The sequence below is a fragment of the Myxocyprinus asiaticus genome, chromosome 40 (assembly GCF_019703515.2).
Source record: "Myxocyprinus asiaticus isolate MX2 ecotype Aquarium Trade chromosome 40, UBuf_Myxa_2, whole genome shotgun sequence".
NCBI classification, from domain to species: Eukaryota; Metazoa; Chordata; class Actinopteri; order Cypriniformes; family Catostomidae; genus Myxocyprinus; species Myxocyprinus asiaticus.
The window spans coordinates 19,885,986-19,903,804 of NC_059383.1; the positions used below are offsets into that span (position 1 = coordinate 19,885,986).

Consider the following 17,819-nt stretch of genomic DNA (forward strand, 5'->3'; position numbering starts at 1 on the left):
ACACAAACAAAGATTTTTTAGGAGAATATCTCAGTTTGTAGGTCCATGCAATGCACGTGAATGTTGACCAAAACTTTGAAGTTCAAAAAGTTCATAAAGGCAGCATAAAAGTTATCCATGTGGCTCCAGTAGTTAAATCAACGTCTTCTAAAGCGATTCAATTGGTTTTGGATGAGAACAGACCAAAAAATAACTCCTTTTTCACTATAAATATTGACATCAGCAGTCTCCTTGGCAATTATTATGTCAAGCTCAATTATACTTCCTAGCACCTTCTAGTTATTTGCACATGCATCAAGGACTAGAAAGTGTACTGTAATTGAGCTTGAAATCATGATCGTGCCTAGAGACTGCAATGGCAAGATGTACAGTGAAAAAGGAGTTCAATTTTGGTCTGTTCTCACCCAAAATCAATCGCTTCAGAAGACGTTAATTAATCCACTGAAGTTGTATGGATTACTTTTATGTGCTTTTCAGAGCTTCAAGATTTTGGCACCCATTCACTTGCATTGTATGGACCTACAGAGCTGAAATATTCTTCAAAAATATCAAATGTTCTGCAGAATAAAGAAAGTCATACACATCTGGGATGGCATGAGAGTAAATGATGAGAGAATTTTCATTTTTAGGTGAACTGTTCCTTTAAATACTTTACGACTAGGTATATGTGACATTCTTTACATTGGTGTGTCTCTGTGTCAAATCATCTCTCTAATTAGCTCTTCCAACTCTAAAAAAAAAAAAAAAAAAAAAAAAAAAAACAGAATAAGTGAACAGGAGGCAGAGAGCGGGGGAGTATTCATCCTACACCTTCTGGCAGCCTGTTAATTAAATCTAAACCGTTGCCCATCCCTGCTTTTAAATCCAGCACATGCTGCTTCAAGCTTGGCCTAGTATTACTCAGCATTTTAGATTAAAGTCAACATGAAACAGCATTCACAACCTGTTTTACTTCAGTAATCTGACATATCTCAGAGAATATATCGTTCACAATAATTAATGTGTATTGAGGAAGTAAAAGGGGTCCATTTTGCTTTCTTGCTGACTTTCAAATGCAGCAGCATTACAGTTACAGTCCAATACAAACAAAACCTGGCACATACAGCATTTTTGTGCATGCATGTAAATATATGAGTTAAGGTGTAAATAATAATGATAATAGAAATTATGCAGTGTTCAGTGCTTGATGCCCAAACTTTTTGACATAATGCAGATCTTTCAATATCAAACTTTGATAAATAGCTTCAAGCATGGAACAAAATAAAAGATGCATCCAAATCTAAGATTAACTTAACAACAGCATTATTTTATTTATTTTTTTCCTCTTGGTAAAACCATCTTCGTCTGCTTCGTATTCATGACAACTCCGTGCGAAACTGTTTAAAATGCACATCATGGTGAGCAGGAGAAAAAGTCTTCCAACAGATGGCAGAGGACCCTAATTGGGTATAATTTACTTTAACTACCAGCATTTCTGTCTATTTAAAAGTCAATTAACATTTTACTGTCATTAAAACTTCCATCAGCCTAAATATGTTTGACATATCCATTGAGTTAATATTGAGAGCATGGAGGGGACTGTGAAGCACTTGCACAGGTTAACATATCAAATGATCATGCTCCACTTATTATGAAAAAACTTATCCACATATGACCAAGCAGAGATTCATCATACTGAGCATTATGCATGATGAATTGCTTTTCAGGTCCTAAACACTTTGCATACCATAAAAATCTGTGTCATCAAATTGGTTTACTGCAATTTACAACATATTTGACGACAAGGCTATGACACAGATCCCCAAAACTATGATGATTTATAGATTCAGTCCTCAAAAGATACACCTGAATAATTTGCTGAGTAGAATTCATGTCTGACACAGGGTGTGACAAGATCACATGCTGTAACTGACGGTGTTTGTTGCCACCTGGTGGTGTGAACAGAGGATGTGTGGCTGGTATAATGCTCAGTGGTCCTCAGTGCTATGTAATGCCTCTACAGACTTTCACTTCTTCTTGAGTACTGGGACAAAACACGCTACTAACCTTGGCTGGGTGGGACGGTGGGGGATGTTTATCATGTATCAAGAAATTATTTTGGATTATTCTGTTCAACACGTTCAGACGTTTTTACCTATGTTTGTCTGCTTCTTACATTTTCACACAAAATGTGTGCTTTTACTTGCCTTTTTCACAGAGTATGGGTCAATACTATCAGAATACAAAAAATAAATAAATCATAATGTACAAAAAATACAAAATTGAATGTATCACAAAAATGATGTGATGCATTTTTATTTTTTCTCACAAAATGTGTGCTTTTCCTTGCCTAATACTGGATCAAAACTGCCCTCAGGAAATAAAATCTAAATTTAATAACAAAAATGTCATTTATTTCACACAAAATGTGTGCTTACTTTTGCCTATCACTCAGTATTGATCAAACCTGTCAAAATACATTATAAAATACACAAACATTTTTTTTTTTTACTGCACCAAAAAACAAAAAAACAAAAACAATGTTAAATATGTCTTATCAATATTGAAAAAAATAAAAATAAAAAATAAATAAATAAATATATATATATATATATATATATATATATATATATATATATATATATATATATATATATATATATATATATATATAGCATTCACTTCAATGAATAAATTACATTTTATCCCACTAGTTTGTCCCATGTCTCAAGAATCAGTGCTTTACAATCAATTTAAATGAGCACATGGCTAGCACACTCCTTAAATGTATCAGAATCTTAGTCTGCTATATTATTTTTTCTTCTTCTAGGAATTATTATATAATTGGTCTAATTCAAATTTGTCATCACAGATGACTGAAAAATGTAAGATGACATGTTAAAAAATAATCAATTCAGCAAAAGACTGTCATGCCTTTTTGGGAAAAACGTGTCTTGAAGCAAAAATAAGCTCATGACTAATAAAGCATAATAGAGACAAATTTCACCATCTAAGAGCAAATTTAACTAAATACTGTATGTAACATACATTTTAGCATTCTAAAACATCTTAAGCGAATGGAAAGTGCTTTAATCCTCAACAAAGGAAAAAATGAGTATACAGTCATAAGGCTAGGGGAGTAAAAATATACTTGTAACAGTGTACCAAAATCAGCATACAAAAAAGGTAACTGTATTCCGTTACAGTTACATTACAAAAACGCATTCTCAAATTACTGATATTTAGTAAAAATGGCTATTAAGTCAAACATGCTCAAACCAAAATACAGTTTTTACTCATTTTACTCATCAAAAAATCCTTTCATTTCATAGGAACTATTATTTGCTCTAAGACAAAGCTGTCATTTTACTGGTACACTGTAAAAAATGTCCATCATTTTAATGGTAAAAGACTGTAAAAATGCTACAGTAAAAAAACATACATTGGTTAACAAGTAGTTACTGTAAAATATACGTTAAAATATTGTAATATATTTAAAAAGACAGTACATGAAGTTTTACGGTAAAATGTTGTAAAAATTTAATTTTTTAGATGTAAAAAGTATGATTTTCCTGTATAATTAACAATAACAATGTATATTATGTTTAACAAGAGAGTACATGTATGATAAATTATTGTTAAAATTATGGTAAAAAACTGTTATCGGGCGTTCCCAGAATTCCCTACGTGACCCATTACATTTCATTATATTTTATGGGAATAGTTATGTTTCTTCTTATTTTGAATATCAGTTATATATTTTGGGATGTTCTGTGTTATATTTGATGTAGATTAATGTTTATTGGATTATTTTAATTTCACATATGTTACCCTGATGGTGTTTAGTGTTTGTGTGAGTGACACTGAGCACTGTCTACATGTTTACTGGTCATTGCTCCTGGAAGGGACACTACTGATGAACTTCATGTCATCATGTGCCCTTCTGTAATTACTACGGAGATTAATAATACATTATAAAGTGAAATGTACAGTTTCAGAAGGTTAATATATTAAGTTTATCATTTAATATAAATGACGGTACTTCATCATAAAATATACCATAAAAACAAGTTGCTCTGTAAAGTAGTTTAAATTTTTACTGTATTTTTCACATAATTATTCTGGCAACCACAGCTGCCAGTTTTATTTAGATTTTTTGTTTGGTAAAAACAATAGGATTTTTGTTTTACAGTGTAACATTGTTTTGAAGCCATTTAAGTCAAAGTAATCTAGTTCAGTGGTGTGTAACTGGTGGGTTGTTACCCAAAAAGCCACGAAACCAATCGAGTACCACTGATCTAGTTGATATTGTGTTTCTTTTGTCTTGATTTAAATATGTTTCCTTGAGGTAATCCAAAAGTAACTGAAAGTAATTAGATTCTGTAATTCACGTAGCCTCATTTTTATTTTATTTTTTTTTTTTATATATTTTTGTTTAAAATAACAAACACACACCCACACACAAACCTTTGGTGCTTTTGTCTCCTCACACTCAGTCATTCTACTTACCTTCAGAAACACTGCACTGAAACATAGTGAAGATTGCACCATTTTCCAACACAAATGCATGGATGTAACACTGCTCAAATACAGGCACTGTTCAGCCTCATGCCTGATTTGGCAAAAGATGACACTTCTACTTTATTATATACTTTATTATGCTATTTTCCTTATGTAACAGAGTCCCATGGGGACATGAAACAGTCTAGAGCATTTGAGGAGCAGTGAGTAACATATGGTGCTAGAAATGGAAACTGACAGGATGGTTTTGCTTAATTTCAAACACCACAGCAAATTGGTGCATTTTGCGGAACAAAAGTGATTGAGATTAAGGGAACGAGAGAGAGGAGGGTGATGGGGAAATACAGCGAGAGAAAGAAAAAAAGAGATGCAGACTGGGAATGTGTTCAAAAGAAAATCTGGGTTAACGGTGCAGGAAGACAGGATTACGAGGGAGCAGACGAAACTTTGGACGAATTGGAGCTGTGCATGAGAAAGAGAGAGAGCTAGAGAGAGAGAATAGCAGTGCAGATAAAAGAATCACTTACTAAGGTTACAGTCTATCCCGATACAATCTGGTGGGAAAGAGAGTGAGATGGTGAGATTTAAACAAAAAGAAATATAAAAACAAATACACATCCTTCAAGGTTCAATCTGCAGACAAACAACAATTTTCGCATTGAGCACATCATCCGGGGACGAGCTGGGAGTCAGAACTGCCCCCTCCTCCCCCACCGCAATGGCACACGACCCACATTCACAGGAAAAGACACAGCACATACAGTATGTCCGCCTCCTCTTGATGGAGAATCATTGATGTGCAATGCCGAGACCTGATTTGTTAGACCTCTGTCAAAACATATGTAGACCACGAAAAAACACTTGCTTTTACCTGTGCGTTGTCTTCCTCCCGGATATGGGTGGTGCCGGTATGGTGGTAGGTAAGGGCAGTCTGCACCATTAGCCAAAATCTACATCTTATTGTAAAAAATACAGGTCACTGGACATGGTGTTTGCAACTCTCAGCCTGGATTAGTCATATCAGTAGCCGAATAAAATCTGTCAAATACATTTTAGTTGGGCTGCTTCAAGAGGGCCGCCATGTTGAGATCATGTGATCAGCTAAATTATACTTTTCCTTTTTGTCTCGGTAACCCCCCTTTTATCTGAAATTTTCACTCACTGAATAAATGAATCAGGACAAATTGTGAATAGTGAATTTTTACAATGGCATCAGTAACTGAAACTATTGCGTTTCTGTGATGCTGCATCCACACCACTAGTTTAAGTATGTATTTTTTTAATTAACTGCCATATCAGTCAGCGCAACATAAAGGGCAAATTACTGAGTGCACCTTTAATAGGATTTTTTTTTTTTTTATCCCACTAGTTGTATTGACTGGTGTAAGCACTCTTGGCTGTGGTGAACTCTCAAGCTGTCAACCGCTACAGAAGAGTGACCACAGACAGCCAGGGACCTGTTTCGCTGTCACGTTGAGTAGCTCAGGCTCAACTCTCTGCTGAACTGGAACTGTCTATAATCTCCTGTACAAACAGCCACAGACTGTCCTCAGAGCAGGAGCCTGAGCTGAAAGCACAGTGACAGACTTAGAAGCATTAGGATTTAGTTATATGGTAGCAGAGTATGTGAGCTGATTGGAGCAGCAATTGGACAGCAATTTCCCCTCTCCTCTCAGAGCATTCTGAAATCACTCCGCTCCAACTCCACTCCAGGCAGGCCCGGACTGGCCTGGTGACTGTTTTGGCTTGCTGCCCTGCATATTTTTATTTATTTTATTACTTATTCATTTTTATTTAATGTTATTGCCACCCAAATGATTTCTGAATTTGGCATTCGATAATAAATCGATAATAAATCACGAATCCGCTAGTCTTGACTAATCTGGGCCACCCCTAAATTGGGTCATACCATTGACATTGCATGAGTGGTTCAAGTAAATGTGCAGAAAAACCTGCTTGTCAAAGGACGTGCATTTATTCAGTACATGGACAGAGCGCAGCTAATGTTAGTGTCTAAGTGCTTGTACACAGTTCAGTTGAATGATAAAGTTTACCCTCTTTAATTTAATGCTGTTGATCCAAAATGTATGAAGCATGCTGTCTGCTGAAATAACGAAAAATAACCACAAAATTATAAAAAATGAGAGAGCACGTTTTACCTGTCAATCAGACGTGCGTGGAAGTTGCGTTAATTACTATAGTAACAATAGGCAGCGGGCGCTTTTTCTCTCAGAATCAATATTGACGGTAGATAGAAAAAGAAAGAAAACTGTAGTGTGTTTATTTGAAATGAAAATCAGATAAATGCTCTCATGTCATCCAGAATAAAATTGAGAATAAATATTCTAATGGCAGTGTTGTTAAGTAAATAAAAATAAAAAAAACCTTAGTCACAAAAGCACTATGTTTTATCCATGTAAAAGTTCAATGAGGCCCTATAATGATTACGAATTATCGCAACATCGAGTGATATTTACGATCAATATATATCCGTCCTTTTGTACTGAGATTTCAATCACCAATGAAGACAAGATGAATCAGAGAAGGAGAACAAATAGGACAGGAATGTACTATTCAGTGAATAAAAGTTAGTTTAGGAGTCGTTGAGAAACTGCATGAAAATATGTATATCAGGGGTAATCTATCCAAGCAGGTATTGTTTGTTTGCTTTTCATTAAATGTATCAGTAACACGTTGAAATAAGGTTGTGTATCCATTAACATTACACAACGAATTAACATGAAAAATTAACAATACTTTTACAGCATTTGCAATCTTGGTTTATGTTAATCTGTACACATATTAATACAGTTTAATATTAACAATTGGTAATGTAACACTAAGAACTAACATGAACTAACAATGAAAAATATGTATAAATTAACATTGATTAAGATGAACAAATGCATTAAAATATTTATTGTTATGTCTTTAAACCTAATTTGGAATGTTATTTTCATGCATCAACATATACAACCTTAGTGTAAAGTGTATTGTTAAATCATTATCCCCGATATCAGCTGTGGGTTTATTGGGTGGCCTGGATGAGTGTGAGACTCTTAGCCTGAAATTATGTCCCAGTCCGGTGCTGACTCCAGGTTTATCATTTCCCATGCATCGCTCAAGGTTCGCTCCAAAAATCTGTGCCCAGTTATATATATATATCTACAGTTGAAGTCAGAATGTGAAATGTCAGAATAATAGTAGAGAGAATTATTTATTTCAGCTTTTATTTCTTTCATCACATTCCCAGTGGGTCAGAAGTTTACATACACTTTGTTACTTTTTGGTACTATTTGTTTAACTTGGGTCAAATGTTTTGGGTAGCCTTCCACAAGCTTCTCACAATAAGTTGCTGGAATTTTCTCCTTGCTCGCACATTCATTTTCAGTTCTACCAACAAATTTTTTATTGGACTGAGGTCAGGGCTTTGTGATGGCAACTCCAATACCTTGACTTTGTTGTCCTTAAGCCTTTTTGCCACAACTTTGGTGGTATGCTTGGGGTCATTGTCCATTTGGAAGACCAATTTGTGAACGAGCTTTAACTTCCTGGCTGATATCTTGAAATATTGCTTCAATATATCCACATCATTTTCCTTCCTCATGATGCCATCTATTTTGTGAAGTGCACCAGTCCCTCCTGCAGCAAAGCACCCTCACAACATGATACTGCCTCCCCTATGCTTTAAGGTTGGGATGGTGTTCTTTGGCTTGCAAGCCATTTTTCCTCCAAACACAACAATGGTCATTATGGTCAAACAGTTCCATTTTTGTTTCATCAGACCAGATGACATTTCTCCAAAAAGTAATATCTTTGTCCCCATGTGCACTTGCAAACTGTAGTCTGGCTTTTTTATGCCGTTTTGGAGCAGTGGCTTCTTCCTGGCTGAGCAGTATTTCAGGTTATGTCGATACAGGACTTGTTTTACTGTGGATATAGATACTTGTCTACCTGTTTCCTCCAGCATCTTCACAACATCCTTTGCTGTTGTTCTGGGATTGATTTGCACTTTTCACACCAAACTACGTTCATCTTTACGAGACAGAATGTGTCTCCTTCCTGAGAGGTATGATGGCTGCGTGGTCCCATGGTGTTTATACTTGCGTACTATTGTTGTACAGATGAACGTGGTACCTTCAGGCCTTTGGAAATTGCTCTCAAGGATGAACCTGAATTTTTTTCTGAGGTCTTGGCTGATTTATTTTCATTTTCCCATGATGTCAAGCAAAGAGGCACTGAGTTTGAATGTAGGCCTTAAAATACATCCACAGGTACACCTTCAATTCAGTACACCTCCTATCAGAAGCTAACTGGCTAATTGCCTAAAGGCTTGACATAATTTTCTGGAATTTTCCAAGCTTCTTAAAGGCACAGTTAACTTAGTGTATGTAAACTTCTGACCCACTGGAATTGTGATATAGTCAATTAAATGTGAAACAATCTGTCTGTAAACAATTGTTGGAAAAATTACTCATATCCTGCACAAAGTAGACTTGCCAAACCTATAGTTTGCTAATATGAAATCTGTGAAGTGTTTAAAAAAATTATTTTAATGACCTAAGTGTATGTAAACTTCTGACTTCAAATATATATATATAAAATAGGTATTCATGATTCATGATATTTTGAATAGACTACTCATATGGAAAAGGAAAAAGAGACATTTTACACCTCTATATTTTTCCTTTAAATTTGTGAAAGGAACACTTCATGTTTTCTTAATATGTAACAAAATTTCACTATGACACATTTGTTCTTACACTTACATTCATCCTAAATATTTGTATTTTGTCTTTATGTTCAACTTTTCATTTTCCATGCTAATACTCAATAATTATTGACTGTTGAATCATTTAGATTGGGCCATTAACTTGTTATGCTGGTTATGGAGCGGGATTGGAGTGATTTTGGAGAGCGAGAGAGAACAAAGAAGCTCTGAATTTTCCAAAACAAATGCTCCTGCTCTAGGCAAAATCAAGCAACTCCGCTCCTCACTTCACTTCCACTCTGCACTGCTTACATACTCTGTACGGTACGGCATATTATAACAATTCATGGGGCTCTTTTTGGGGACAAAATAAACAAGCTGGTCCCTCTGGCTGTCTGTTTCAACGCTGCAGAAACGGTAGCCATTGAAGGCTGCACAGGTGAGAGGAAAGTGATAAATGGAAACTAAGAAAGAGAGGCAGAAAGAGGAAGGCAGAGAGAAAAAAGATGAGAAGGCGTGAAAGAGATAAACATGGAGGAATGAAGGTGAAATGTGTTCTGGGAGGGAGCCCAGTCAAGGCTGTTGTTCTATGACCCAGTTAAATGAGTGCTTTGGGTCAAAGGTTACCTAGATTGACGGTGAGTTTGACTCTTCCCCCGTCCAGCTCCAGGCGCAGGGTGTCGGCAGACTCTTTGGAGGTGGTGGCCATGAGCAGACCGTAAGCCCTCTGAGACATAAAGCGCAGAGACACGTCCTCAGCCTCAGTGTTCACAGTGTGAGGCATCAGGACCTTCAGAAACATGCTGCCATCATAACTCAGCACTGCAGACTCTGAGAGACCAGAATACAAGAATCAAACAGAAAATACTGTTTCTATAGCTATGTTTGGAAAAACATAACACCATTCTACTATTTCTGTGGTATGTACAGTGTACAGTAGGCATTTTTTTTTTTTTTTTTTGTATACATGTAACACTTTTATATCTACTACAATCTATTACATTTGCCATAGCATGTGGTATACAACAGAGCACACTACTGTATCGCACATGCAATGTGCTCAACCTGACCTTCCCTTTCCAGTGTAATGAATAAACAAAAAAAAAATAATAATAATAATTAGGTATGCACGATTTATCATCAGCCATAACGTATCGGCCAACAAATGTGATTTTTAAAAGTTATCTTTATCGGTCCGATAAGACAATTATGCCTGTTTACTTAAGACAATGAATTATGGCTTAATCCCTCCTGTTAAACTATTTATGGCACACACAACTCTTCTTGAGGGTTTTGGTTGGTCCTTTCGTACTCAGCACTCAGAAGACTTTGCTTTAGAAGATCATTCTGGATCTAAGTAAGCACTATCCATGCCACATACGCATTTTGTTTCTTTATGTATGTAAAGTCATGTTGTCCATGTTTACAGTGAGTTTGAGACTTCTTTGCATTCCTTATTGTGGTCTTTTAAGTGTATTTAGAAAAGTAGCTCACTCAACAAATGTATTATAAAATGCAGAGTCAATAGACATTTATATATATATATATATATATATATATATATATATATATATATATATATATATATATATATATATAAAGAAAGTTGGCCATAGGTACTTTATGTAAAATGTCTTTCTTTAACAGGTTCAAATTAGACTACATTATGTAAATATTTATGGGAAAAGAAAGATTTGGATGTTTCTTTATAGTTTCCTTGTTTTCTGTAGTTATCCATTGTATATGTTTGATTTAATTTGATGAGCTCTGGACATGGCTTTATAAGGTGATCCTTTTGTTTTTGTAATCAGGCACAACAAACATAGATTTAGATTTATCTGCAAATGTATCAGTTATCAGCCTCCAAATACATAATTCATTATCGGTTGTCAGCATCCCTAAAAAATATCAGCAGTTATTTTTAACTTATTGCTTTTGACTCGTTATTTCATCAAACAGTAAACTATTATAACATTATAACAATACAAAAAAAGGATTTACGTAAAATGCTAAATAACAATTTTTGTTTCAAAGCTGATAACATGGATGCCACTTTCTGAATGTAATGTGATGAAGTCATGTGACAAACTTTCTATTGTCAAAAATTAAGCAAATATACTGTGTAGTTTTATGAAAGTAAGCTAGTATTACATTCAGAACATGGCCAATATCTCAGTTTTGAATTAATCCCTAAAAAGGAAGCTAACATTACAACACTCAAATTCCATTAATAGCTAGTATAACCGGGGTTACCTGACATTTTGACCATGTGTCAGTGTGTTTGTGATTACTGGATACAGATTTTTTATAAATCGTTCTGATTTCAAAACGATTTGTGAATATCTTCAACTATTTCATTGAAAATAACAGACTCAAAAGAATGTTTCACTAACAAATGGGACATCACCATGGCATACGAGCAGGTTTTATTCCTGCACAAGTGCAATATCCAGCTCATGAAAATTATAAAACAGAAAAAAAAAAAAAGTTAAAAAAAACTAGAAACATACAGTAAATATTAACTATAGAAATGTACATTTTATTTTACTTCTGAGGCTCTATTAATTTCCATGACTTTTCCAGGCCAGGAAAGGTTTGAACTCCCTGATATTTCCAGGTTTTTTCATTAATATATTACTGTATTTTACTATTAAAATATTGTTGCAAGTGTACATGCATTACCACTAACATGTTTGAAGTGGACATTGTGCGGCCACAATGCTATTCTAAGCAGTAGACACCAGAGGGCAGGAGATAGTTAGAATCGACACAGTAGAAAGTCCAGGCAGGTGGTGTATCTGATGAAGCTGAAGTATAATATCAAACTACAGTACACCAGTGAAACACTGAAGTCTTGCTCCTGTTTATGTCAACACGGCTCTGCGCCGAGAAATAATCTAATGTTTAATCTTCCCTCCCTACCGCTATAAGCCCTACTTTCCTCACCCATCTCGCAGTTGGGGCCCAGATATCCAGTTCCAGTGCAGTCACAGATGTGCCGGTTCCAGCCCTCGTGACAGCGGCCTCTGTGGGTGCAGGATTCGGAGCTACACCTTCGGTGGGTCTCCCTCGTGCAGAAGCTGCTAACACCTGGAGCGCTCTGAAGCTCCGCCAACTGCCGCAGGTCCTTGCTGCGCCCATCTACGAAGAGGTCCCGCACGCAACCTACAAAGCCCAGCCTGAGGGGGGCGGTCCACACTTCTGGGGGGAGAAGGAGACTGCCGCTGTCCTCGGGCAAACCCCCCAGGTACATTTCTCCATCCAGATCAAGGACTTCACTGCCCTCGTTGGTGGAGAAAGGCATGCTACGGCTGTTAATAGAGATGGAGCCTGGAGACAGGTAATTAGAAAGATTAATTGAAATACCTTCATGTATCTACTTTTCAAAGCTATCAGACTTACACTTTTTACCTGCCGATGATAAAATAGGTTAAAAAAAATACCAGAGGGACCAGAGCCATATCTAGGGATCGGAATATCAGAGAGTCTTGGTGGTGGGTGATTAAATGGAACAATCTTTTAAGTAAATAAAACTGACAACTTTAATGAAAATGACATTTTCATCTCTGTGCAAAGCCTTTTACCACACAACATTTAAAGGGATAGTTCACCCAACAATGAAAATTCTCTCAGCATTAACTCGCCCTCATACCATCACAGATATGTATGACTTTCTGCCTTCTGCTAAACACAAGTGAAGATTTTTAGAAGAATATCTCAGCTCTGTAGGTGCTATCAATGCAAGTGAATGGGTATAAATTCTCCTCCCTACCCAGTACATGGCGATATGCATGAAGAATGCGAATCGCCAAAAACAGAAAGAAAAGAAGAGGAATGTGATAGTGGAGATTGATAGTAAAAAAGGACTTAAATATTGATCTGTTTTCCACACCTATCATATCACTTCTGAAGATGTTGATTTAACCACTGGAGTAGCATGGATTACCTTTTGCTGCCTTAATGTGCTTTTGGAGATTCCAAATTTTGGTACCCATTGTGAGGACCAACAGATCTGAGATATGCTTCTAAAAAGTAAGTATAAGTGTAAATTATGAGAAAAATTTCATTTTGGGGTGAACTGTTCCTTAAAGCCACTTGTGTTCAATTGTTAAATAACTAAAACAAATTTAATTAATACCTACTGATCAATTGAAAACTATCATTTTAATAACTTGTGAAATCAGCATAGCTATGATAACTGTCATAAGACAAAGTCAAGAAATGTTGTTACATTAATTTGGCATTAACAATCCACTATTCTTCCTTTTTCCTAAGCTCTGCCGCTGGAAATGGTCTTCAACCTCTTCTCCCAGATTTGCTAAATCCCATGTGTGGGGCTGGTGCTTTCAAAGTGTGGAGAGCGTATTTGAGTTGAGCTCTTAAAGTAATGAGAGGTAATGAGAAGTAAAAGAAATAAAGTACAGTGATTTAGCAGTTTGTGAAGTATGCATATCAGATGGACCCTGAGCTAGCAGAAAGAGGAAGTGTTTTAGCAGCACAGATTAAAGAAAGTTTCTTCTGTCATTTTGTCATTGTTTACTCACCATAGTGTTGCTCCAAACCCGTATGACTTTCTTTCTTCTGTGGCACACCAAAGGATGAGTGTTAAAAAATATTCACACTGCTTTTCATCATATAATAAAAGAGAATAAAGCTCCAAAAAAAAAATAAAAAAAAATAAATATAACACATAAAACCAAGACTACTTGGTAAATGCACTATATTCCAAGTATTTGAAGCCATAAAAATAACTTTGTGTGATTTATAGACAGATATGTAAGTTGTGTAAATGTGAGTTATTCACTTCCAACTCCCACAGTCAGTGCCAAAATCAAATATAGCAACTACAACGTAGGTTGGACGTCAATACGTCCAACCTCATTGGTTCATGCTTTTCCAAAAAGTCATGATGTCAAACATTTGCTGTAGTCTCAATATTTTGTTTTTTGCCGCGTGTTTGAGGTCATCACTTCGTCACAGAGAGTGATTCTATGGCTTCAGAAGACTTGGAGTATAGTGCACAAGTCTTTTTCAGTGGTTTTATGGTGTTGTTTTGTCCTTTTGGAGCATGACAGCCTGGAGTCACAATTTAGTTTCATTATATGGTGAAAAACCACATGAAAATGTAAAAAAAAAAAAATCCATAGAAGAAAGTCATATGGGTTTGGAGTGATATTAGAATGAGTAAATAATAACATAATTATTATTTTATGTGCAAACTATGAGCAAACCATTAAAGTGTTAAGAGCAAATTCCCCTTCAGTCTCATGGAAGAACAGAAATCAAAAAAACGAAAATGTGTTGAGTGTTCATCATAACAGCACGACAATGCTGTGTTTAACTGGAGGATAATGTGTGTTCTTGGATAGTACTAATCTTTCAGTGTCCTGACCTTTTCTCCCCTCTCTCTGGAAGTCCACGTGGCACCATTCTCCATCATTGACCTTCTTGTTTCCGACCTTCATCTTGATGCTACCAGAGCCCATGTCCATGAGCAGGTAGAGGAATCCATCTAGCAGCTCCATGGCGAAAAAGTCCACCCTCGGTCTGCGGTCTTTCAAACCCTGCTGATGCCCATGGCTGAACAGCAGGAGTCCATTGGGCTCAGTAGTACGAAAGTCGAAGGACACGGAGCCAGTTTTCTTGCCGTTCCAGCGCGGCAGGGTTACGTAGGCAGCTGGTGTGTCGAAACTGACGGGGTCTAAAGCGGTGACATCTTCGCAGCGGAAGGTCAGGTCACCATGGAGAGTGATCTTGGGATTATGCAATTCAGCCAGACGGGAGAGCTCCAGTCTGAACTCATTATTGGTGTACACCACCTGGGAGAGTCGGAAAGACAGAAGAAAAGCCCTTGAATGCTAACAGGGTGGAAAGGACTAGCAAGCTGCCCACTGGTACAAACAAAGAGCAGTGGATGTGCAAACCCTTGGGGCATGGTTTTCAACTCAGTAAACACGGCAACCTCTTTAAATACTCCAAGCGCGAGCAGATCACATAAACCTCGGACTCCATCGCAAGCTCCCCAGAAACCCTCAGCTAATCGATATTCTGTTTCATTAATATCATGAATCATCCTACGCTTGCACAGATTAGAAAACATTGGCTCTGATGATGCAAAAGCTAAGTGCTTCTATGAATCTTAAAAATAAACAATGCCAGAACTGTATTCGTTAAAGGGGTAGTACACCTAGAAATAAAAACTGTCATCGGCCAACTCCCCATAATCCCCCCATATTGTTCCAATCCCATATTCCTTTTTTTTTCTTCTGTGGAACACAATAGGAGATGCTTATGAGAATATGCAGATGCAGGGAATATTGCATCTTTTTACCATACAATTAAAGTGAAAGCATCTCATTTTGTGTTCCACAGAGAAAAGAAAGTCATATGGGTTGGGAACAACATGAGGGTAAGCAAATGATGAGAGAATTTAGGTATTTGGGTGTAATAACCCTTTAAATATTCAAAGCATGAGTAGATCACATTAACCTAGCTCACAAGAAACCCTCAGCTAAACGACCATTATTATGAGTCATCGTACTCTTCCACTTATGAAAAAAACATTGACTGTGCCGATACAAAGCTAAGTGCTTCTCTGAATCGTACACATAAACAATGCTAGAACTGTATTCATTAAGAGATGTCAACAAAGAAACCTTGATCTGGAATATGATTTCTCTCAGCCCACACAATCCACAGAACAATACAAAGTGAAACTGCTCCTAAAATATAATTCCTACAAATACATGCATTGTGATTGAGTCCCTTGGGGTTGATTTTCTTCAGTCACATGTGTGCAGTCTCTACAGCCAGATGGGAGAATCAGCCCCGTGTTACAAACACGCTTTTCGTTTTTACACCAGCCGCTCTCTCTGTCCAAAGATGATGACTGACACTTTGTTGCTGGGTGTGAACTTGAGTGTCTCTGAAAATAACACAAAGCGGCCATGTTTCTCCTCAGCCCCATGACAGAAAAATAAAAGGAGAGATAGGAGCAAAACAAGAGGTGCCAGCTCACAGGGAGAGAACATGAAAAATGCAACTATTGCAAGAGACCACGGAGAAAGCTCAGAGATCTATCAATGAGAGCGTATTTCAAACCACCTCTGATTGCACAACCCGAGCACTTTAATCTTCCCAAATTACTATCAGATTAAGATGTAGGTCTTTAATTTGAATGTTCCTAGCTATGTCCCTTGAGCTAATATAATCTCGATTCACAAGCTTTTTCGTTCTTCTACTAAACATGTCTCATATGTTTCATATGCCCTGTTTCAGAGTTACTGTAAGTAATTAGTGGTGTTACTATTACCATTGCTCATTGGTAAGGATAGGGCTTAAACAAACCACAAATGTAAGTACAGAGTTTCCACAACCCTAAATCTTTTGACCAATTATTGTCTATGACTTTTCCGTGATGTTTGTGATTACCTTGAATAAGGATTTGTAAAAGATATTTTAAAATGATTGCAATCACAGGAGCAAATTCTAGCTGATGTAATATTTCAGAGCTGAGCATGAACAGACAAATTTCTATTCATTATGGAAAATTTGAAGAAAATGTAGAAAATGTCCTGGATGTTTTTCACTACAAAATCAAATGAAACAAATACGAAATTATAGTTTGCATCTATAAAATAAGGCCTATTTTTAGGGCAGTTCTCCCAGTTCTCATTATCACAATGCAAAACATTACATATTATTGAAGTAATGCCATTTATTTTTGCTGATTTGAATTTGAAAAAATCATTGTGCAACAGCATGTTACTTACTGTAATACAGTAAAAAAAAAAAAAAAAAAATTTTAAAAACTGTGTTGCGGTAAGGAGAATCATCTTCGAAAACAATGGGAATAGTAAAATGTCTAAATGTGTTTTGCAATAATGAGAATTTGGGAGGTTACATGTGTCCTGAAAATAATGTCACAATAGAAAAAAAAAAATACATTTTTAATATTTTATACATTTTTATGACTTTTTGATGCCTGAAAATTATAATTCAGAATTTCCGGATATTTCCAGATATTCCATGATGGTGGGAACCCTTGAAATAATAAACTCAGCTTCTGCTATGGATATGAACAGTACCTCAAATGGTGAGGCTTATTGAGGACAGAGGTGTGCCATTAGTTTTCTAAGCATTCTTACTAAGGCTATAGGGGCCAGAATATCACATCTAGGGACCAGAAAATCACAGAGATTGGGGGTGGGCTACTCTAATTTTGGCCAGTAAGAAACCGCCTAGCAACAACCCAGAACATCCAAATAGCAACAAAGCACAATACCCTATCATTTTGGTGGTGACATTCACAAGGGCAATACCACTTACATTTTCTTTTGAAAATGTAAAAATCTAGTTCTAGCAATGGTCTCACTAGAGGAGGACAAACACCTAGCTTTGTTTTCTTGTAACAAGCAAGATACAAGAAAACATGAACCATGAGAAACAAGAAACAGGGTTCACCAAACATTGGAGACTGACAAGGACAAGATCTGAAAAATTACTAGAAACACAAGAGGTTATCCACAATATTCCCAACATCCCATGAGGCTTTTTCAGGGAAACTATATTTCGCATTTTTCCATAGCAATGTAATATGAAAAACAAA

General features: G+C 36.4%; 1 protein-coding gene across 4 annotated transcripts in view; it reads right to left on the reverse strand.

Annotated features, from left to right (window-relative positions):
* Positions 1-17,819, reverse strand: part of LOC127431253 (neurexin-2-like) — a 599,363-nt gene that overhangs the window by 314,809 nt on the left and 266,735 nt on the right. For all 4 annotated transcript variants that reach the window (XM_051681607.1, XM_051681606.1, XM_051681610.1 and 1 more), the window contains 4 exons: positions 14,604-15,030; positions 12,158-12,541; positions 9,839-10,042; positions 5,028-5,054 (listed from right to left, as the gene is read on the reverse strand). In XM_051681607.1, coding sequence (XP_051537567.1) covers positions 5,028-5,054; positions 9,839-10,042; positions 12,158-12,541; positions 14,604-15,030 — 1,042 coding nt within the window. The remainder of the gene's footprint in view (positions 1-5,027; positions 5,055-9,838; positions 10,043-12,157; positions 12,542-14,603; positions 15,031-17,819) is intronic.